The sequence below is a fragment of the Osmia lignaria genome, chromosome 16 (assembly GCF_051020975.1).
Source record: "Osmia lignaria lignaria isolate PbOS001 chromosome 16, iyOsmLign1, whole genome shotgun sequence".
NCBI classification, from domain to species: domain Eukaryota; kingdom Metazoa; phylum Arthropoda; class Insecta; order Hymenoptera; family Megachilidae; genus Osmia; species Osmia lignaria.
In genome coordinates, this window is record NC_135047.1 from 4,840,906 (window position 1) to 4,864,325 (window position 23,420).

At 41.4% G+C, this 23,420-nt stretch overlaps 1 protein-coding gene across 12 annotated transcripts in view; it reads left to right on the forward strand.

The window, feature by feature from the left end:
* The window catches only part of tei (irregular chiasm C-roughest protein teiresias), a 222,391-nt gene that overhangs the window by 93,380 nt on the left and 105,591 nt on the right, over nt 1–23,420 (forward strand). For all 12 annotated transcript variants that reach the window (XR_004580613.2, XR_004580614.2, XM_034317550.2 and 9 more), the window contains one exon: nt 22,834–23,170. Coding sequence is in view for 10 of the 12 variants with exons in the window: in XM_034317550.2 (XP_034173441.2) it covers nt 22,834–23,170 (337 nt within the window). In the remaining 2 variants the exon portion in view is untranslated. The remainder of the gene's footprint in view (nt 1–22,833; nt 23,171–23,420) is intronic.

Below are 23,420 nucleotides of genomic sequence, written 5' to 3' on the forward strand. Positions count from 1 at the left end.
ATCTTGTAATGTTTGCTTATTTAAAAAAAAAGATATCTTTCAATGAAAGCTGGAAATTGTTGAATCTTTAATTCACAAATAAAATAAAAGAAAGTTTCAGACTTTTAATTAGTCAACCTTGCAATCAAATTATAATTAACTCTCCTTGTTATGGGAGGGTCACTTATATAACTGTATCTTGTTTCTCAACTAAACTCATTTCAATTTATTTCTATTAAGAATTCTAACACAAAGTTCATCACGAAAACACGTTTATGTTTAATATTTCGTTTATGCACGTTTAAATTGAACGAGCTTCCTTTCATCCCCGGAATTAAAAGCAGAAGAGTCGCAACAAACATCGCGCAATTCCGTATAATGCATAAACTTGAACAATATTACAAGATTTCCATTCGTACGCGACAAGTCTTACACCGTAAGACCGGATATTACATATTATGAAAGTTACGAGTAATTCCCTGGCTGCACTCTTTATTGAAAGGATAAAATCCTTATATCGTCGCGATGCGTCGTGATTGCCCGACGTCATTTCATTTTTCCAATAAACCTTTTACGGTCGAGAGGCGAGTCTTTTTCTCTCGTTTCCACTTTCCCTCGGCACTGTCTCCCTTGTCACTTCACTATCTCCCTCGCGCTTATTATGAACGAGAGAACAAATAGGAATACAGAAAGTGCGAAGGGTGTGGAGATTCAGAGAACGAATTCTCGGCGAAGTCCACGAAAGAAGGGAGATCGATAAATGATAAGCGGATCAAGAGTAACACCGTGGATCTTGTTCAGCTTGGGTCAGGAAGTTGATTCGTTGATTCGATGATCGTCTGATAATATCTGATTCTTCAGCTCGGAAAATAAAATCTTCTCTTGAGTGAACGGAATGATTCAATTATTTCTTTAATCATTTGTCTATAATTCGTTCTTGCCTGACTATCTATGGATACTGTTTGTGAGTAAAGGGTTAGATCTTTCTTCTTAAAGTCTTCTTGAGGATTCGAAGATTGCAAATGTATCCATAAGGAAGAATGACATTTTCTGTTATGTAAATCATTACGCAAACAACAAAATTGTAACCTCACCCCCGGAAAGGAGAAGGGTGTTCGAAAGTTTCCGAATGAAATGCTGGTATTAGCGTTAAGCATAGGAAACACGAGGGGATAATGAAGTTTTGATAGACGTTTTAGTATGTTGATGAATGTGTGCTCGTTAGTAAGCAGAAGCTAGGTATTTTGGGGACGATGACGTTGGAAGGAGAGAATTCAGGTCAAACAAATGGAAAGGATGTTTTAAACTAGGATTTACGTATCTATACTGATGCGCATATTTATTCATATGTTTTTAATATCCTACGAAATGTTTCGAAACTTTGAATTTATTACTGCACATTTTTCCATACATCATAATCAAAAGCGAAAGGCATATGTGGTTTTACTTTTAATCTTCCTGTTTAGAATGTGCATATGTAAAAATGTTTCGTTTGATAAAGGCCTAAAATAGGATCAAAAGGTTGCAATAGAAATTTTAGCTGCTATCATTCTCAGATTCAAAAATCGAAAAAGAAAATAGAGACGCACACAAACCCTCCGACTGGTCCGTTTTTTTCCCAATCTTTTTTTTGCTGAGCACGCGAATAAAATCGTTCGACGAATTTGCAAACGGGGCAGAAAGAAACGATCATCGTTCCATCCCCTATTCACCTTTGTAGTAGGAGAAATCGCCGCCAGCCAACCGCAGGGTCGTTCCCTTGAAACAATTGAGCCTCTCTTAATTTATCACCGGGCCAGAATGCAACGAATTCCACGGGAAATAAATTATCGTAGGTGGCCAGGAAGGCGGGAATTCAGGAGGGCAAGTAATTCACCGACGAATTTGTTCGGTCTCAACCCCTTCTTAACCCCGTCGCGCAAACAACAGGACGGTCAAGTCCGCGAAGAAAGTAATGTGACTCGCGTTGAGTCGAAAATTTATACCGTGACACTGGTCGGTTCTTTAACCCTTTCACTGTTGGGACACAGGAAAACGAGAAACACGAATCGTACAATTGTACTGTTTGTTGGGTACAATTTACAGAAGTTTCAAATAGTTTTTAAACCACTTTAATTAATAGCTGTTTTGTAATTTTTTTAAAGGGGTAGTTGTTTGTTGCCGCAGTAGAAATGAGCGTATATGGTCAGACATACTGAAACTTTAGGATTTCATTGAAATTTTAATCTCTAAGCAGGAATGTCAGTACTTTTTTATTGAATTATCAATACAGATAGCTATTTATAATTAAAGATAAATATTTGTCATATTAAATAGTTTCTATCTAGTTCAGGTCATAGATGGATCAATATTTGTTTTGAGGTTGCAAATCGTAATTCAGAGTGTATCGTGTTCAAAGATGAGCTCACTTTTCAAAAGCATGGAAAATGACATCGCGACGGTAATCGTGGCGATAGGACACACGGAACGCCGACGAAATATTATGAGGTAGCGTAATGGTCGTGTTATCGAACGTGCTTGCCGGGCGAATGTCATTCCAGGCATCCCTAACTAATGGAGAGATCCGAAATGGAGGCGCGACAGAAACGGTGACAGCGGAACCGACGTCTAATGGGTCGAAAAATTTGCATAACACGCGTTTAATTTATCCGAGCGATGGAAACATTAGCGGGCCCGTTGATGCGTCCATGTCAGATCGTGGAATCGTGGATGCACGTTCTCGTTCACACGTAAATATTTCAATTTCCATAATTGAAGCTGTCCAACTAGTCAAAGATGTATTATTAACGTTACCTATCAATTATGGGCATCTTTTAACAGAAAATTTAATATCCTTGTCTTTCAAATAAATTAGTAAATAATTATCTGAAATATAATTAGCAAAACCGTCTGAGTACCTACATACCTTGAAATTTATAACAATCTCTATTGATAAAGTGATACAATTCAAAGACAATCTGTTAATCGTCCCAACTTGACATCATAACAGACATTAGAATCAATCGACATAGTAATCATTGTCACGACACGAGCATTGTCTCCAAGGGCCTAGTCGTCTCATTAATCAAGGCAATCTCCCTGTACAATATTGAAAATTCCATCGTACAGCCGTGCAGGGCTGTGCATTCTCGCTCGACGACGCGGTGCGATTTCAAGTATTCGCAAAAGGAGCAACCGGATATCCTTCGTCAACGAGTGACGCGTATACACGCACCTATATCCTCTTATCTTCTTTCTTCATTCTTTTTCTTATCCTCGTAATGGGTCACTTCAAACGACTTAATTACTCTAGATTTATAGCAGAAGCCTTGAGGAAGGTACAGGTGCGCGATACGAGTCTCTGGTAATTGTTTAACGCGACTTCAAGATCGATCATACGCCGGCTGGCTGTCTTCTGTTTCGTTCGCGGAGCCAGCCAGTCTAGCATAAATTCAATTTGTCAACGACCACTGCGAGAGGATGGCTATTAATTGTGCCGCGATGCTCGACGAATAGATTGGAACAAATGCGGCTGAATAGAATCATTTCCGGTAACGATCGCGTAATATTCCAACTGATTATTATTTTAGACGAAAGGTGATTGTCCTCTGAACTCCGATAATTGGACTTTGCGCTTTTATGTTAGGAAAAAGGGAATAATGGGAATGTTAGTTAGAATTCTGAATAGGGTAGACAGTAGATTTACAAGGCGATGGTGGAAGTTTAATAACCATTCGCAAAGCATAAATTCGAGGCTTTCCGGCAAAGGGCAAGATTCGCTTAGACACGCGATTATACCGAATTCCTTTCGCGATTTCACAGACGCGCGATCCCACGCGACGCGTTAAAAGTACGAAGGCCTGGGCTAGCATTGGAATTTCCTATCCTCTCGTCTGCAGCTTCGCTCGAATACCTGCATCACTGAATGCTGCTAGCTAGCCAAAGGGGAGTTTTCCGCCAGAGAATTCCCCGATACGAATGCCTGCGGGAGAAAGGGCGCCCTCCTTGCTTAATACTTAGTCACCGGAATTGCGCGAGCACCGTTCGACGCGAACCGTTTTGTTACGGCAGCGAAGTTGCGGCATGCAACCTGTTACAGAAACGCAACGGTGAAATTCCGTTCGACGGATAAATTCATTAATTTCCCGCGAGGCTGCGACCGGAACTTCCATCGGTAAAAGGAAGAACCTTCGAGGGACTCGTCGGTAATATTATTTCCAGGACTTAAGTTCCTTCAGACTTGGATAGAAAGGGAATAGCTTCGCTACCTTTTGTAGCCTTTAAGTCCCTTAGGGCTTTCGATCTTTCGCCGTTAATTAACTCGCGTTTCGATCGTGCCATTGCCACGATTTTATATGAATACCGAAACGTAACCGCGGGGTACTGAATTGGAGCCAGTGAATATTTTTAAAGTTGAAACGTAAAGTAGTCTGTCGGGAGCATTCCGAGAGAAGGAAGAGATACGGACAAAGGGGACGGTAGGAAAGTTTCGAGAGGTGGATGCAATTCGTGGCGGAAGCGATGAATGATCGGCAACACAATGGCAGTCAATCAGGTGGGCGTATTCACGCGAGTGAATCGGTTCGATTATCCGCCACGGTACGAGCCGATCAACGACGAAACGGCCCGTAGTTGCATGAAAACCGCTTTCGGATTTGCACGGACGCCGCGACGCGATGCGACGCGACGCGACGCGGCTGTTTCGCCAACTGGTTAGGCGCGACGCCTCTGTTGCCGGTGCGCTGGATAGCTAGCTTCGCTGAACGTTGCAACGACGTTACCGTAATAGGGTCCGATTAAGATGCAAATTTGGGGCTAGGTCTCCGCCCGACAATTTAACCCGGTTACCGGGCTAATATTAAATAAAATGCAGGCCGGACTGCGGCCGAGGGAGATGCCAGTGGGAGGCGGTATTCGGAGCCGCACGGACCGCTTGAAAGCGGGTAATTTTCATTTTGAGAAATTGTTATTAAATTTCGTCCTGGCTTCCTCGTGCATCCTCTTTCTCCACCACCCTATCCTTTTCTCCTCGCTTTTCTTCGTCTATTCTCTCCGTTTCTTTTTCATGGAAATTGGATGCTCGATATGAATAGTATTAGGTACGTAAGATAGAGATGGAAAATTCGATTTTTTCGTGTTAATTCTTTCGTTACTTAAATATTAAACTACCATCGGTATCAACGAATTATTTTCCTCGTCGTGTCAGAATGTTCCCGGACAGAAGCTCTCGGGGCATATCTAAAATTATCTTCCCTTTCCCATTGTATATCGCGTGACACGTACGATCCAACAACGGGCGAACAGTCTTCAAACAATTTTCCGCAGAAGTAGAAAATCAGTAGGCAAACTGAAACTCACGGACGAGCGGAAACGCGGCACACTCGAGGTAGTACACTCTCGATGAGTTCGACGAGGACGCGTGTTAGGTAAAGTTTCCCTTTGAGGCGGCATGAAGCTCGCGAAACGGTCCTCGAAACTGACAGATTTTTCTCCCCCCTTTCGTTCGAGGGATGGCGAAACGACGCACGGGTGATTAGTGACCCAATTACCTAATGTAACAGGGGGTGGTAGGTGTAGGGTTAGTTGCGCGCACGTCAGTCAGGCAACTTTCGCGCGCGATTAAAAATGCACGCCAGCCTCCTCTGAGCACCCCGCGGTGTCTCTTTGAAATTCCACGCGAACGGCACGACAGAGGAAATGAAAGTTCAACTTAATTATTTTCGCATTAGCTGTAAGTAACCGCGGTATCTGGCGCCTGCACAAAGGCCGCGCCGGCGTCGTCGAACGAAATTCCGGGAGCTTTTAGCGGCCATCGAATTAATCCGCTCGAGGCACGCTTGCCGCCGATATTTTCCCCTCCGCTAAAAACCATCGCGAGCGACGCGCCGCCGTCGAAGCAACCCCCGTGGAAGAAACAGGAGATCACCTCGTATTGTGTAACTCGCTTTTCGAATAATAAACGCCCCGGGCGGGACAAAGTTTTGCGGCGAGCTCCTTGAGAATTTGCCGCAGTTAACTTTCGCGAGCTCAAATAATTGCGTTCGAACGGCGAACCTTGCCCACGGGAATAATTCGATGAACGAGAGGGAAGGAGAGGAGCGGACGGACGGTAAAGAGGGCTGGTTAAATTGTACGCTCCAGAAGAAAGTGTACTGTAAAGGATTAACGTTAAACGCTTCAACTGGCGAGAGCTTATAGTTTGAAGAGTTGTAGGGATGAAAGTTATGCTTAGATTTCGTTTATTTTTACTACAAAATTTTTCTTGTTTATTCGAAGGTATATAATTTTATGATTAAAATTAAATAATCTTTCTATTATTTTGTCAGTGAACGCGTAAACTAAACAAACGTATCGAAAATTGAAAATATAAGACGCAGCAGTTCGTAAGCGTAAAATATAACAGTGCTCTACAGTGCAAGTAGCCTCAAACACGAAAGCTCTCATCCTCGAAATTAGCTCGGTAAACAGGGTAGCTCGGTAAGTGACTCGATACATAATTTCCAAGTGAAACGTTCCAAAGAAGCCACGTGGAAACGTAAGCGGCGCGAATTTTCGGCTGCTAATCTCCAGTCGGCGTTCGCCTGGCAATAAAAGCAGGCGGCAGTGCATTACTGCTGGAAATTCTTGACTAAGCTTAGATGGCTCTGTCGAGGGGAGAATCCAGATGGAAGGGTGGCGGGCGGTGGTGAGAAGCCACGGAAAAGTGCAAATAAGATTACGCGCGTCTTGGAGCCGGCACGGAGTCACTTTTCAGCTTCCTCCGACCGCGGAGAGCTGAAACAAAAGTAACTAGACTGCTTCGTAACGGAGGGAACAAACACAAACTAATGCTCAACCACCATGGAAGACTCGTATACCTTTCCGTTCTCGTTCGCCTGTTTCCTGAAATTGATCTTCAAAACGGTCGAGCCATACACTCGGTAGAAACTTGTGATTTATCCTTTTCCTTTTCGCTGGTATTGCACGCGTGTACTTTTGTTTGGGGTTCGAAGTTGGTTGTGACGATTGCAGAGGGTGGAACTCTCGTTTGTCTATGGAATTTTTAGAAATTTTAATTAAAACAATAAATTTTCATGAAATTCCATATATTTTATTATAAAACTCTACGCTGTGTAGATAATGCAATAATGTTTGCATTGCACCTACGGATATTAATTTGTCAGACGTGTTTGCTTGAACACAACTTTATTTTGAAAAATAATTATCGGTATAAGTGGGTTGAAGCAGACTCTGTAATATCCTGAAGCAAAGTACTCCTTAACAGTACAACGGTGTACGGTGTTCTAGCCAATCCGTTACGGTACAATTAATTAAAATTGGTTAAAAACTAATTTCCGTTTAACTCGTTGGAAACACCCGGGTTTATAATAAACTTTTCCCGCAATCGTCGAGCAAAACAAGAGGAGAAGCAAAAATTCTGAACTTCAGGCGATAAATTGCAACCTTCATCCGCCAGCTTCTAAGGCGAAAGCTGAATTCACGGTATTCACTCATTATGAAAATTAAACACTTTCGCACTTTTATAAATTCACCGTAACCATTAGATCTGTTTTATTTTTATTCTCTAACATTTTAATAAAAAAACAATCAGAAAATTTTCTTAATTCTCTCTAAAATTCTATAAAAATCATTGAAAGCGTAAAATGGGATGAAAATTTACCTCCAAATTTCCAACTTTATCGTTACAATAGTCTTTCCTCGTCTTTCTTCTCATTCCCTGGGGACATTGAAAAGGACAGCGACGCGGAAAAATCGTTTTCCTGCCGAGGTAATCTCCAGAGCCGCTTACAAGTTCCTCTGGGTCGGTTGACGAGTCCGTAAATACACGGGCTACGAATTAGGTCATCTGCTCGCGGATCTACGCAAACATACGTCGGGGAATTACGTATCCGTTGGTCAATGAACGTGGTTAAACTCCTGGGAAAGTATATCGCGGCTAGAGAAGGCTGAAAGTTTCACGGGGATGCCGGCTTTCGAAGCGTATCTCTGGTCAGCTTCCGCCTGGTTCGCCTTCCTTTTCACGTCTCTTTCGTACCAACTCCGCCCCGTATTTGTTTCTTTCTCTGGCCGTCCGTTTCCGGCTCGTCCACCGCTCCATTGTTCGCGCGATTTTCACGGTTCAAAGGCGACGGACAGCCACGCGATGGTTTGCCAAGTTCGACGTGGAAACTTCGCCAGCTTTCAAGCGAATTCTCGCTCGACTCGCTCGACCACCGCCGTCACGGTGAGCTGAACTCGCGAGCCTTCGGTAAAAATGTTGTGCGACGAGTGAAAAAGTTTGTCTCGCGTCTTACGGCCGTGGCTCGAGGCCTCTGGATCGATTCGTCGAATAAAGGCTTGCTTTCGGAATCATTTCTATGCTCGAATTTCATTTTTCGTCTGTTATTAAGTTACCGAACATCAAATAGAGAATCAAGACGTATAGAAAGTCAACAGTGTCTTAAATTCGCTGTCTCACTTGTAATTTGTTTGCGAGCCGGCTACAAAGGCAATTATCCGCGACAGCAGCGAGATACCGAGTACCGGAGACGGCACCTATTTGCGCGACACTATTTCCGCGAACGAATGAAAATGAGGTGATGAAGACTACGGGAAATTTCCGGGGAACGTTTAAACTCGCCGGGTATGCAAAGCAAAGGTACGCAAAAGGGAGCGTAGCTCTGCTCGAGGAAGCACGTTTTTTGCAAGTGTAATACAAGCACTTTGTCAAGTGGATTCGTGAACGTTTCCTCGAAACTTTGCGTTCTCAGATTGTACATTATCGAGCATTCGTTTTATTTCAATATTTTTAACCCGATGACGGCGTGCTAGAGAAATTTTATACGAGGTGTCGTCAGATCAGACACCTCCATATTTCTTTCTTTCTATATTTTATTGTCTGCGATAAATTAGAGGTGTGAAAACTTCAAAAGGGGAATTAAGATATTCTAATTGCCTGAATACATCTTTTCAGATGAATGAAGTTTAATTATAAGCAACATTCATTAAACTGGAACGACGATAATTAGATCCAACATAGATTCAATCACACATAATTAGATCTTATTAGCCTAAGGCAAATTCGGATCTAACTACAAATGAGCAACTATTAATACCTATGTAACGTCAACATACATGTTCATACATGTTCATGGTATTTGAAGTGAATTATTAAACGACTTTTATATTGCTAGGATATTAACAAAAATTTCTGTTCGTTAAATGATTGTTAAATATTCTACATTTGCATTTATTGAAAAGCCATTATTCATTATTATTCTTTTATTTTAATCACTGTGGTACATTCACATTGAAAAGATACATTTAATTCTCTCGCTACGGATAAACAGAATATTTCCACAAAACGACGACTGTTTCAATTTATCTTTTGCTATTGGCGCATCGTCAAAGAACACCCCGGTCGAATTTGAACCAGGTTTAAAATATTTCTATACCAACGTTCGCAGAGTTTCATAGAAGTCTTTAGAAACAAGCAATAGTTTGGTTTTTAAAAAAGAAAAATTCGCGTTGATCAAGTTTCAGTAGCTTTTGAAAACTTCGGTGTGTTCAAAATCCTTTGAAATTTTCCGTTCGTTACGTGTTTTCCTATTTAATTGAGTTCTGTAAAACGTTCGATCACCCACGATTCTTTTTTCCATTCATTTTTCCTCTTCCTCTCTGTTGTGCATTTTTTTTTTTTTAATGTCTCCATGGAGGATCGATGCTCACCGTGAAAAATATAAACGGGCACGCGCGATTCCCTTCGCCGTTTTGAACGCTGACAAAGAGACGATAGTAAATCCTGAATATAATGTAGCAGACCAGCTCGAGCGTAGGTCCTCGAATCGTGTCTCGTGTAACGACCCAGCTCCATGGGCAAACGCTTCCTGAAGACAGTGAAGAATTACCGTGATGCGAGTACACAAAGCGTCGTCCTGGCACAACGCTCGATCGTTAAAGATCTTCAAGCTTTCGTGCTTCTGTCTAAAAAAGAACAGAAAAAGATTGAGGGTTTATGTTGCGACGCCTGATCGCTCGGATGTGTTTATTGTTTCTTTAAGTGGCCGTAGTTTAATTTTCTGTATCTGTAAAATATTTTAATTTGGCATGGTTGAAATTTCAAGAGAAATCAATTTTTAAAAACTGTTCGGTTTCGAGGATTTTTAGAACTTGAATATCGATCGCGTGCTATTAGATTCGCCATGGCTCGCTGGACAACGGGCAATCGTTAGAAAGATTTATGCCACGGTCTGGGAATTGATCTGCCACGAGTTCAAGCCTTTCAGAAGTGGACGAATAAACGTTGCAACAAAACGCAGAACACCGTGGCTCGATCGACGACCGGTTGTATTTTACGTGCACCTGTTGTCATTGTCCTCGTGGAAATAAATTGGGGAATTCAATAAGAAATGGTAGAAAGTTTTCTGATATTCTCTCTAAATTTCTATGAAAAATTGAAAATCTCAGAAAATAATTTATATCTATAGATTTCTCTAAAAATATCCCTGTTTAATCATTATTTGGTAATTGATTCAAATTCTAATATTTCAGCGATTTCACTTTAATCCTTTTTTTTTTCAAGATTTAACGGAACGAAATATAGCCACTTTTTGAATTCTACATATTGCACTGTCAAAGCAGTCAAATATTCCATCCAGCATATTTACATGTTGTACAAAAATTTGCATCGACTGTTGTTCTTTGCAAAATAGATATGCTTTTAAATATTTAAACTCTGAAACATCACGTCCGATAAAACTATACTTTGCAAACATCGATTGTTCAAAATTCATGCCTCTACGTCGGAGGAACAATTGACTCGTATCACTTAATAAATGACTTTCGGTTCCTTTATTATAAATACGCATTGGAACGATGAGAAATATGATCTATTTCATCTGATCATCCATAGCTCTCCTTGTTCATCGTTCACGCTTGAAATTTTCGAAAAGAGGTAAAAAGCATTGAGCAATGTTCAGATTCGAAACTCGCGAGTCGACGCGATCCTAACAGCGGCACGGATTCGTAAAAATTGAATATACCGTTGGAGCGTAAAGCAGTGAGCAATTACGGTGGAGCAATTCATTGTCGCCGTCGACGTCGTTGAAGTAGTCGCGGAAACTGGCTACGCGTTTCCTCCTCCCCCTGGTTCGACGTTGCGCCGCGAAATGAAACGAATGACACAAAACGGAGCGGAGCCACGAGAACGCGGATATTTAGCGTTTTCCGATAGACAGCCAGCCTCGAGTATCGCTGTTATTGCTGTCGGCCAGGAGTCCGCGTGGCTTTTGTTTCCCCTCTTAAAAATGGTTACAACAGCGACCGGGGGGGTTATTCTCGTTCGTCTGACGCGGCATCTCGATGTCCATTACGATTCCCCTGGCTATAATGTTTATTGCCCGTCGAATCGACGATCCCGTTTCTCCGCGACGGTTGTTTGCTTAATTTTTCTAATAAACTTGCAGCCACAGTCGAGAGTTTACTGTCTGGCGTATTAATAATGCTACAGCATTCAATTTGGATAACGTCTCAATTTTCAAAGGACTTTTATTATCACTTTTAGTGAAAAATATTTGGATTCTTTCGAACATCGATTGCTTTGAAAATGATAATAGAGTTGTAGAGGAAAAAAAAATCATAAGTGGAAAGTGCTTGAAGGAAGGGAAAAACTGAACAGGTACTCGATGACGCTTAATAAATATCTATATAACTGAAAATTTAATTTCCGTGCAAAAGGGAGTAAAAAAAGCTGCTCGATTGGATTGTTCGATCGAAATTCGAAGCTGGATATTCCGTTCTTTTCTCGACTGGTTTAACTAATTAAAACAGTCCGGACCATCGAGTTTATTTTTCCTAAGAGATACACTGAATCAAAAAAGTACCAGTACACTTCACTATTTTGCAATCATTTTATTTAAAAGTAACAAATAACGTACTTATTAAAACATTTCAGAATACATTTTTATGATGTTCCAATTTTTAAATACCAATATTTATTTTAATTTACTGTATATTCAAAATTATCGTTTATTTTCAGACTGTTGTTTTACAAATATTCGTTGAAATTAATTAATGAAAATTCCGCTCGTTCCTCTCGTTAATTTTCAAGAAAAATATTTAATTAAAAAATTTTTCTTTTCTATGTCATCCATTATGTATACATATTTAGTACAGTAAACTATGTTATGGGGTTAAACTCGTCTAGAAGAAAGTGTACGTACATTACTGCATGTTTTTGGAAAAAGAAAATTGTTAGTCGGTATATAGGAATAATTGGGGTCATCAAAGTTTCGTAACTGGCTATTTCAGCTTCTCCGAAATAGTGGTTGGTGGTGTAATGGTATGCATGCTCGAATGCGGTATGCACTGTCGAGGAATTAAGTTGTTCGCGAGTTTCTGAACACTCACGAAACCTGCTGTGCATACGTGAACTCAGCTTTCGTGGAAAATTGATGCATGTCACGCAGAAAGATCCCGATTGCGTGTTCTAGTCGAATAAAAGGTCATTGAATGGCGTAATGCTCTGTTGGTTTTTGTTGTGGTCAATTGGTTGCAATCAATCATCCACTGCCATTGTGCAACTTTTCATCTAGCTTTTTCGTAAATTGTTTAATACTTATAAATAGAATTCTTAAATAGAATAATATTAATAATTAATGATGTTGAGAGATGCATATTCTGAAATTTATTGTATGCACTTTTGTGCATCGGTGCATCAGAAAGTGCAATTGCACTTTTTCTTTAAATGGAATTCTATTTTGTGAATGCACCCTAATTAATGCGATATTCTGTTCTCAATTTTATTTTTATTTTTCCCTGGTTTCTGAAAAATTATGAAATGCGATACTGTTCCTTACAAATTGGGAGAAAAAAGAAACAGTGAGTAAAGTAAGTAAAGTTTCGCTAGAACATTATCGACGGCAAGCTTTTTTGCAATTAACCGAGCACCAAGGCGAGTGCCTGACGTAAAAATAAAGCGATGCAACAACGGGAAGGATGAAGAGGTAAAACGTAATTGGTGGAAACAGGTTGGAAAGTTTGTTGCTTGTGCGTCGATGGATTAAACGCCAAAAATCATTCCATCAACGGGCGAGCAACGTTTCGTTTCAAGTTTGTAATTCTTTCTCGTAAATCAACGTCCTGTTTGAAACGGCCAGGTACGTTGAGACTCGAACTCCACCGTTGAAAATAACCGTTAGACGATATTCTTGTAACTAAAAGCGAGCACTTTGCTCGGTGGAGTTAATTTCCTGAAATGACTTTATCGATACGCGCCAGTCGTACAAGCGTGGAACGATGTTAACGGCGCACTTTCGTTCGTTTAGCTGAAAACCTTTGTGAAATTGCGTTGCCTGACGAACGAAAGCTATGTTCGTGGTAAAGATTACAAACGAAAATCACTTTGTTACACGGAGAAGTTATAAACTTAGCCTCCCAGTGTGTGCCATGCATTTATCTATCAGGGATCCTTAATTACCTCTGTTATGCAAATGAAGTTTTAGACAAATTTGAAATTACTGAGAGAAATTGAGAAAAATTTTAATTTTGAAATGTTAAAATATTAAAGAAAGAATATTTTGAATCCTTCATTTTAATCAACATCAAAGTTTTCGTGTATTTTTCTATGAAAAGATCTCAAAGTGACTGGTTCTGAAAAGATGAAGTTGAAGATAAACTTAAGCGTTTCAGCAAGAGAAACATATTCACGTGTTATCTCATGAATTAGTCTCTTGTAAGATCATCAAGAATAACGTGAAACTTGTTAGCGAGAACTTAATACAAATGTCGTTTCCAGACCACATTTTCCACCATGTCTACGATATTAATTTCCCGCAAGTGCAACAAGTACAGTGCGAAACAAGATCAAGCAAAACACGAATAAACCCCTGATACACGTTCAAAAAGACAACGCAAACTTTTGATGTTCTGAACCAGTAATTATATTAACTACTACTATGTATTCTCTAGAACAATTTATAACGTAAGAATTTTTTGGAATTTTAGCTAATAAGTAATAACGAATTAAAAAGAAAAAAAAACAGGCACACATGTGCAAAGACCTTCAGTGAAGGTTCCACGGATGACCCAGTTTACTTTGTTCCAATCGACGAACCATTCCGTTGCCTTTGATTTTTCCCATAGTTTTTAGCACGTTGAAACGGTGCGGTTCACTCGGCCAGGAACAGCGTTACATTCATAAAATCCGACGGTGGATATCGTCGTTGGCGATAGCGCTAGGAATAATCGCGTAATGGACGTGTCAAGGGCTTAAAAGTGTCCGGCACGATTTACTGCTCGATTCCGTTGGCCGGAGCAACGGCGGAACGTGCAGAGGAATTTTATCTCCGAAAATCAGGCGTGTAGCTGCCATAAAATCTCGATTTAAAGAGCGGGCCCGGAAACGGTTATCGTCAGCCCCTTTTTATAATCAATTATCGTACGAACGGATCCTGTGAAAATGTCGCGTTGATAAACGCCTCGCGATACGTTTCAACCCCGACTCCGATTCTTCGGGGGTTAAAAATGCGATCCAGAGGAGGCTACCCTTTTGTGCATACGCAAATTCGTTCGCGTATCCATTCACCCAGAATGCTCCCGTTTCGTTGCCTTTTTTCTATGAATTATTTGCCACATTTTTCCATCGAACTCGATTCTTTATGGAGGATACCGTGTCATGACGGTTTTATTAGCGTAACTATTAGCTTCTTTTTATTATTTATTCGTTTACATTAAATTTGAAGCAAATTCCATTGGTACATTGAATTTCATTTAGTTCCAAAACTATCCGTTTTCTCCAACTGTCCTAGAGCGACGATATTTAATAATAATTCAATTTTATGTAAATTGATTATAAGAGAGACCAAAGTCTTTCCGTTTCCTCCGTCCTAACTGACGATTAATAGATTCACCTCCGGCCTCGAGGATCCCGCGGGGTTTCCACTAGCGAGAAACTTGTCTACCCTTTCTATCCTCAACGTACGACCAGTTTCATTTATTTACAAAAGGGGTTCTCGGACGTTCCCATTTAGTCAGGGACTTCCGATGCTGGTGAAAGATTAATTAAAGTTCAGCCACCGCATAATGGGAGCATTGCTTTCCACTTAAGATAGCGAACACCACCGGTTGCAATTGTTGAGACCCAGGAATCCTACCATCTGGCTCCTCTTCGTAACGGAAACTCGTCTCTATTGGAGTCGATTCCTATTTCGAACGCTAACTGCTCGTTGATTGGCTCCAGGTGGCGTGGATTTTCATTCTGGATGTTGGTCGGGTCAATATTGACCCATACATAACCAGAGGTTCGGTTCTTTCTTCGAGGATACTCGATATCTTCGTTAGCGACAATTTCGGCAAAGATTGACGTTGCTCGTCATTAGTCCTCTTTTGGTCGCAGGCCTATGTTCTCGCTCGTTTGTTCGCCGACGTTCGATCCACTAAATCATCGGTACCACGACCGACTGACGTTATTAATGAGGCACTAATAGCGGCTGTACGAGGGCCATGTTTCGTATTCCTGTTCGACCCACTCTCATCGTTCGCCACTTAGCGATAATTGTTATCGTGGTGAGGACCTGGGTCCAGTACAAATCGGCCACCTATGAAAATCGATCATCGTCCAGGATGCTGCGAAATTTTGCCCTCCATTCAAGATATTGAAACAGGGACACATTAAAAGTTTTCGGGAATCGTGGCATAAAATTGCAATACACCCTTAATTAATCATAGAATTGTTCGTATTAAGAAATATGAATTTTTAGTATTTAAAATGAGAAAAATTCCAAGAACTTGATGCAATTTTCTTATGGTTCTGAAATCTCAATACTTTTTCAACCGACAAATTTTCTAGAAGTGTGCTCGAGGTAGGTCGTTTAAAAAATAAGGGGCTGCCATTAATTTTCGAACTATCCCCGCTGCAGGTTATAAGCACCATTAATTGCAATATCTCCTTAATTACGGCGAGAGATTTATACCGGACATTCGTTTGGTAGAGGAGCGGGCTTTCTTCCCACAGGTGATCAATGCGCGATCAGTGGTGGTTCACCACGCGAGCCGCTGTGCTCGTAAATTTCGAAATCGTGCGATTATAGAGAGCGGCTGTGAAAGATGCAACGCCTCCCAAGCGACGAACTTTTGCACCGTTCGAAAAGAAGGATGAGGAAAAAGGTGAAGGAAAAAAAGGAGAACTGCGACGAATTTACGGTTGAACCTTAAGGAAATGCAGAAAGTACATAAAACGACGCGTCCGAGCTGGCAGAGATACTTTTATCGCTTACACATTTAGCGCTGCCAAGGGAATTGCCTCGACGAACGACTCACCGCGATGGAAGAAGTACCGTGAACCGGAAGATCGTCGATAGACCCTTCACAAGAGAAAGAGTAATATCTCGCACGTCGTAAATGCGACGGAATAAAAAATAACGTTTTGCACACCGCTAATAGAATCATCTCGATATTTTACGATTGCCCGCGTTGCTGCATTCTTTTGAAATATTTTTCTCGAAAAATGGAATGATAAATCAAATAGATTGGATACAAAGACCTAATTAAACCGAGAATAGTCTTGTCAAAGAGAAACGAAACGTCCAACTGATTGCATTAGCACTTGGAAAGGTTTATTTCGCCAGCAGACGAGTGGTCGACGTGTCGCGGAAATGAGACCAGCCAGGAAACTTGGCGTTCCCGTCGCGAAACCGCGTATTCTAGTCGACGTTAAACGTCAATCCGTCGGACGCTTCGCGAATGTTTCCAAGTTGCTTTCGTCGACCCTTCGTTCGTTCCTGTCTATCTGGGAAACTCGATTTCGAAACGTACAGAGCGCCGCGGCGATTTCATTCACCGCTGTCAGACGGTGTTCGAAACCGGCCCGCGATGGGGAAATTCTGCCTCGTTACCAATCGAGGAATAACAAGCCGGAAAATGGATAAAACCGACGAGACGGCTCGAATCGAATCGGCTCCGCTCGGTTCGGCTCGAGTACTCGGCGCTCAAGCTACGAAGAAAACTGTAGCGCCAAGAAATAACGAGACGAAGTCGCACGGGCCTGGCTCGTTAGAAGCCCATGGAAGAACGCCAACTTCCTTTCGACAGTTATTTGTCAAGCGAGCACTCGTCTCTGCGACGAGCAAACGATGCTCCGCTCGAGATTTCCTAACTTATCTATCGAACACCACCGGTTCCTCTACGCGAAATACCTGCTGATTTGCTTCAGTTTATCGATGAAACAATTTCTTGCATTTTTCGAATTCTATGTTCCAATCTACTGGGACGATTCAATTCATTTTGATTTTTAACACTAGAATTATCAAACCAGTCAAAATGACCGACTTCTCATTTTAATTTATAAATTTTATCGAGCTAGTTTTGTTAAGATGTATATTGGCTATTGTCAACATAAACAATTAAATTATGCTCCATTCTTTATTTATTTAATTTTCTACATTATTTTTAACTTAGAAATTAGTGTGCATCGAAGTGCATCGCTGCAAAGTGCATCGGTGCAAAGTGCATCGGTGCAAAGTACACGTGCATCGTTAATTCTAGTGTTAATATGACTTTTGAATTAAACTAGTGAACCTTATCCATATAAAATTAGAATGTTCACGATACAACTAAAAGCTCATCGATTTGCTCGAAACGTATTCGACCAGGATATTCGTATCGATTCACTGCAGTCGAGTCTAAAATTTTTAGAACTCCTCTGCAATTCGGAAGGCACGCCTATAAAAACGTGGTACACGTTGTGTTCTTTATTTTACCTCGTACCATTCCTATAAGCATGCATACGATGCCGTCGCAGATGTTCCTCTGCGAACGATAGAGAAGCCAGTTTCGGTTTCATCGATTCGCGAAAGGGAGGCCAGACATAGCCCCTGCCACCGTTGCTGGCACAATAGAGTCGCATGTTGGTTATGCAAAACGCTCGATGCAGGACGATAACAATTAGAGATAGAAACGGGTAGAAACAGCCCCCGCGGGTCAACTTCTTTCCGATCCTATGGATACGACGACCGGGTGATTTCCGTTTTGGCATCCGACACTGGACCCGGCACATTCGACATCCGGCATTCGGCTGTTGGCGAGGCTTCAGAAAACTTGCGAGACCCGCACGGAAAGTGTATCAATCACTCAATATCTGCGGCTCGAACCATGGGCCGGTTGGAACAGTTTGTTTGAACAGAGATTTTCCTGCGGCCATGTGATCGTGGCACTCGGCCAGCACGGAATTACTGGCATAACTTTCCGACGGAACAAAGGCAACCTCGTAAAGATTGTCAAACATTTCTTTCTTTTTCTTTTTTTTTAACTTTTAAATGTATAAACGAAACGTTTTCCTCCGGAGTTCGATCGAAACGAACAGAGACCGATGCACTTTACATGCATTTTGTTTTCTTTTTATAATAAAAAGGGAATCATTTGTGAAGGATTTAAATTACCTAGACGTCTGTAGTATAATGATATAAAATGTAGGAATGTATATGGAAATGGAAGGACAAGTAGAAAATCTTCTGCAAACTTTCAACTTTACATAATTCTTTCTTTCTTCCTCTGGAAGAATAAATGCTAAGATAATCCTTCGTTTTCACACCTCGTGAGAATACTACTGCAGAAGTGAACAAGTTACTATTGTAATCAATTCAAAGAATCTTTTATAATTTCAACAATATTTTTTTTATTCAATTTTATCAATCCATACATTGCCATATTTTACTCCTCGCCAGTAATATACACATTCAATTATAAATATTCTTTCAATCGAATCACAGTGGACGTAGAAGTACGAGATGGTAACGGTAGCGGATAATGGTCGGAGTTGAACCGATTCATCGTAACGATTTTTACGAAATGAGGAGTGGGTGCTGTCTGGAGGATCCAGAAGGGTCTCTCCAATTTAATTTGCATAGCCGCCCAGTGGTATTCCTTGGCGGACGGCGATTTCGAATCTCGTGCTCGTTTACGCGACGATGCTACACGTCTCTCGTATAATCGTTGGCGCGGATCACAGGACGCATTACTGTGTTGCCGCGGAATTAATCAAGCCTATCTATATTAGAAGGCATGCTCTGCGGTCAGATTAGAATCCCGAGCAATCCGGCCAGCTCCGGATGGACAACGCCACTGTTAATGGAACTACGCCCCGTCCGACATACGGCTTCCGTCAGCCGCCGCACCATATATAATATTCGCGTCAAAGAAAGATTCATTCGCCTCTTCGCCAGACGATAAGAATCCCTGCGACGCTGGAAATGCACGTTTTCGGGATATCTCCAGGGATTTCCAAGGGGATTAACCATTCCAGGCCCCTACTCGTTTTCACGATATCGAGGATTTTGATTCGGGGATGGTCGCCCTGGATTTTGGGGATGTTCAATGGGAAAATGATTTATTTTCTTTTGCTACTTTCCAGTTTAAACATGGCCTGCTCTGTTAGATTGCTTTCACAGGGGTTGTGTAGATGTTTCTTTATTTGATAAATTAATCTTTTTGTACATGTTATGGTTTCAATGTGGTGTTATAAGTCTAGGTAGGATGTTGGATTGTGTAAGTATTTTAGTTCACAGAGTATTTAAAAAAAGAATAAATAATTCTTCAACATTCATCCCTGTTAGTGATCGATCTTATGAAATACGTGGAAAAGTATGAAAGATTATTTCTCATAATCCATTGCGGGGAGTTGAAAATGTCGCATTGTTCCTCGACGTTTGCTCGTCGATTCGAATTAACGAGAGCGTCGTAGTGATTGGAATTAGCAGACAAGGACCGGAACGAATGTTGGCCCCGTAACTGTTTCCGTAGCAGAGGGTATTACAGAGGGCTTAGTACAGGATGACACTGAGGATAGAGGTAAAGGGTGAAGAAAGATTAGAGGATCGGGACGAAGAGAACCGGGGGATTTTAGAGATAGAAGGAGACGTGGGCTGGGCGAAAATCACTGTGCTTCCTATCAAAGATGTTCGTACCATAAACGAAAATCATTTTTTATCTTTCGGTCTGGTACACGCTTTAAGGGTGGAAAGTATAAAATATAGAAAATAATCACACTTTTGCATATTTCTCTAAATTTTATTAGATTTCTATAAATAGTCAACAATTAATGAGCAAATGGTAGATTTGAAAGGGGTAAAAAGTTTTAGGAACTCTCCACGAGTATCAGACGCTTTTCGCGGGACAAAGTTTCCCCTGGTCCATTGTGAAACGTTCGACAAATCCAGTGTTCCGGGGATTAAAGACGTAGCCGAGTTTCCCCTGATTCCTCTTGGCAAATTACCGGAATTCCCTCTGGCGAACTCGCATATTTCACGTTTGATGCGTCGCGAACAAAGGGAATCGGGACGCGAGTTCTGGAAATTGGCTCCACCGAAACAGAGATAGAGGGAGACGGAGAGAATACAGGAGACTCGCAAATCGTGTCCTCGAAGATGTCAAGCAACCAACGGAATTCTCGCGGCTAGGAAGAAAAGGAGTTTATCCAGTGACACGAGGTGACAAATCCTCTTAACCGCTTTACAACCTCGCATTGTCGCGATTCGCATGCATACATGCAAACCTTCCGGCATAAGGACGTCACGTCGCGTCACCCCGTTCGTTCTTCCGTTTCTCCTTGTTTACCATTTTTGTTTCCTCGTACAGGTAACTCCGCTTATCGCGAACAGCGAGCGATAAAGAGACGCGAGATGCCTCGCTGCTGTTATCTTTGCTCTGTGTAATTTTACGAGTAACAGCTACAATGCATTCGTTGCATTCCCGCTGGTGCAACGACGATGCACTTTGGTGCATTCTTCCGAAATCGTTTTATGAAAATCCTTTAGATATTATGCGTTAAATTCTTCAGAATTTAATGGGGGTATGCAAACATTGAGGGAGGCAGTGACAGGAAATGGGGTATCGTAACTTGGTTGCACCCTGCTTGATTAATGAAAGATCCGAGCACACTGGACGCTGAGTTTATCGATGTTACGACCCAGAATTTATCGGTGTCGGTGGTTGTCGAGGGATATTTGTCAAGGAAACTCTCCACGACCCGGAAATCCTTGCTGCTCACCTTCTTGACTCGGAATTCATTCGCATCGATCGATACGACCCGAAATTTATTCGATCCCGGCTGCACCGACCCGAAATTTATTCGATGCGGGTTACAGAGACCCGAAATTTATCGGTAACGAGTTTCACGACCCGAAATTTATTCCATTCGGGTTATCGGGACTTGGGATTTAATGGTATCGTACATTGCCACTGAAGATTCATCGATATTGGGGTCAAGAAACATTGTACTGTTCATTTTCTTCTCCGTTGTACCTTCGATTAACACTCGGATCTGTTTATGAACAACCGGGAACTAACTGATCCATTCCAGATCACTCTAATCCAGCAGCCTAGGAAGGATGAACGTGTCGTTTCTCCTTCGTTTCATAAAATCAGATCTGATGGCCCGTTCGTGTCGTGAGAGGATCCGAACGACAACGTGCTTTCACTTTCCGTTACGGCGACGTGTTCAGATACAGATCGCGGTATGTTGACATCCATTGATCATGACATGAATAATGAATGGATACACCGACTGAATAATGCATGCATCAATGTCGAACAACATTCACTCGATGCCAGTGTATAACCGGTCGGGCACATACCACCAGGAACACGTTGATGAACTCGGATCGTTCCCTATCCAACGGTATCACGATCGTATTACCAACTTGTTTTACAACCATCTTCCAACAACTTACAGGTCACCCCAGCTGAGTACAAACTGGGTCTTTGAATATAAAATGACATGGAAATGGAAATGGTGATTTTGGAAATGGAATAAGGGGAAGAAAATTATATAAATTATTTTCTAAATTAATTTCAAAATTACAGCTTTGCAATGACATGATAAAATTCTAACTCGTTTGAAAAATAATAGCAAGTCTATTTTTATTCTAAGCTCTTCTACAATTGTGTTAAAAAATATCCACCCACGTTTCAGGTGGCAGGAAAGCAACGTTCTATTTTCCATGAAATCGTGCAAATCGAATTTCGAAAAAACGCTTTTCGCTGATGGACGGTTCGACGTCGATTAAACGATGAACAACAGGATCGATACGTACAGTATGCGCGAACAGAGGGGAATAATGATTTTACGAGGAGATTGTGTTAGTCCGTGACGGGGAAGGGGACGAAGATGTTCGTTGTTGTTTGTTGAACAATAAAAAATAGCTTCTTCCACAGTTTATCGAGGGTGGGAAGGGTGAGTTAGACACGGGTCGACAAGACGCCTCAGTTGCCCAGGATAGTTATAGCTATTTGCGGTCCATCGAAGTCATAATTAGTTTTCCTCCCGCTGCCTTGGTCGAGCCAGCCTGATAGACAGTTTTCGGGAGGATCGAACGAGCGTTGGAAACACCATTTAGTTAAGAAGTGCTTCTGCTTAGGCGAAGTAAGTTTATTTTGCCGCTTTGTCGGCTTCCGTCGATGGGTTTGGATGATTAAAATGAACAGTTTAATTAGACGGGATAATATTGTTACTGGCTGAAGACCGAAGTGTCGTTTATGATATTAGTTTCGTCATGGTACCTTCAGCTTTTGTTGCGTATTACTAAAAATTAGCTGATTAGAATTTAATGCTATATTCTAATATAAAATATTTTCAATTTCATTTATTAAACTCTTTTGGAACCAACGTTAATTAATTTGAAATTTAATGAAGGTAAAAGTAAATTGAAAAGTTTAATGCCATATTCTAATATAAAATATTTTCAATTTCATTCATTGAACTTTTTTATAACCGACCTTAATTAATTTCAAACTTAATGAAAACAAAGATAAATTGTTTTCAGAATCCCATAGACGGTTCCAACCTTTGAACGTTCACTGACGAAAGGCATCGTCTAAATCACGACGTGTATGGTGGTGTTACAGGGTCCGTGAACGAGGCCGGCGTTTTCACCCTTCGTGGTAGACAAGAGGGTGGACGACGAGGCAGAAGAACAACGACGAGCACGACTAGTACAACAACGTCCAGCTCGACGTTGATTTCTCTGTCGGACGAGGTGGCGCAGCCTGCGGCCCTTTTAGCCCCCGAAGAGGACTTATGGTCTACCAGCTCCTCCGGTACAACCAACGTTCCTGTATCCTTGGATACAGCCGCCACGCCGTCAAAGCCACCCTTGGAACTGGTGGTGAAACCTCACAGCAAGGTCGAACTGCCGTGCGAGCTTGAAGGAAATTACTCGAGGCTACTACTGCCCGGGGCCAGGTAATTTACCTTTCTTTATCAACGAATGAAACGCTGTGATCCTTTCGTGATCTCGTTGCTCGTCTCTTTTATTCAGGAATTGTTCTATTTTGAGTTTTCTTTGAAATTGAAACAAAAGTTGAATGGTACTAGAGTGTCTATTTATCTGGGAATTCAAGATCTTTTATTATCGAGACTAAAATTTATTTCATTTACAATAGTTTCAATAGAAGTCTATAGAATAGTTTAAAAAAGTTCCTACACTTCGTAG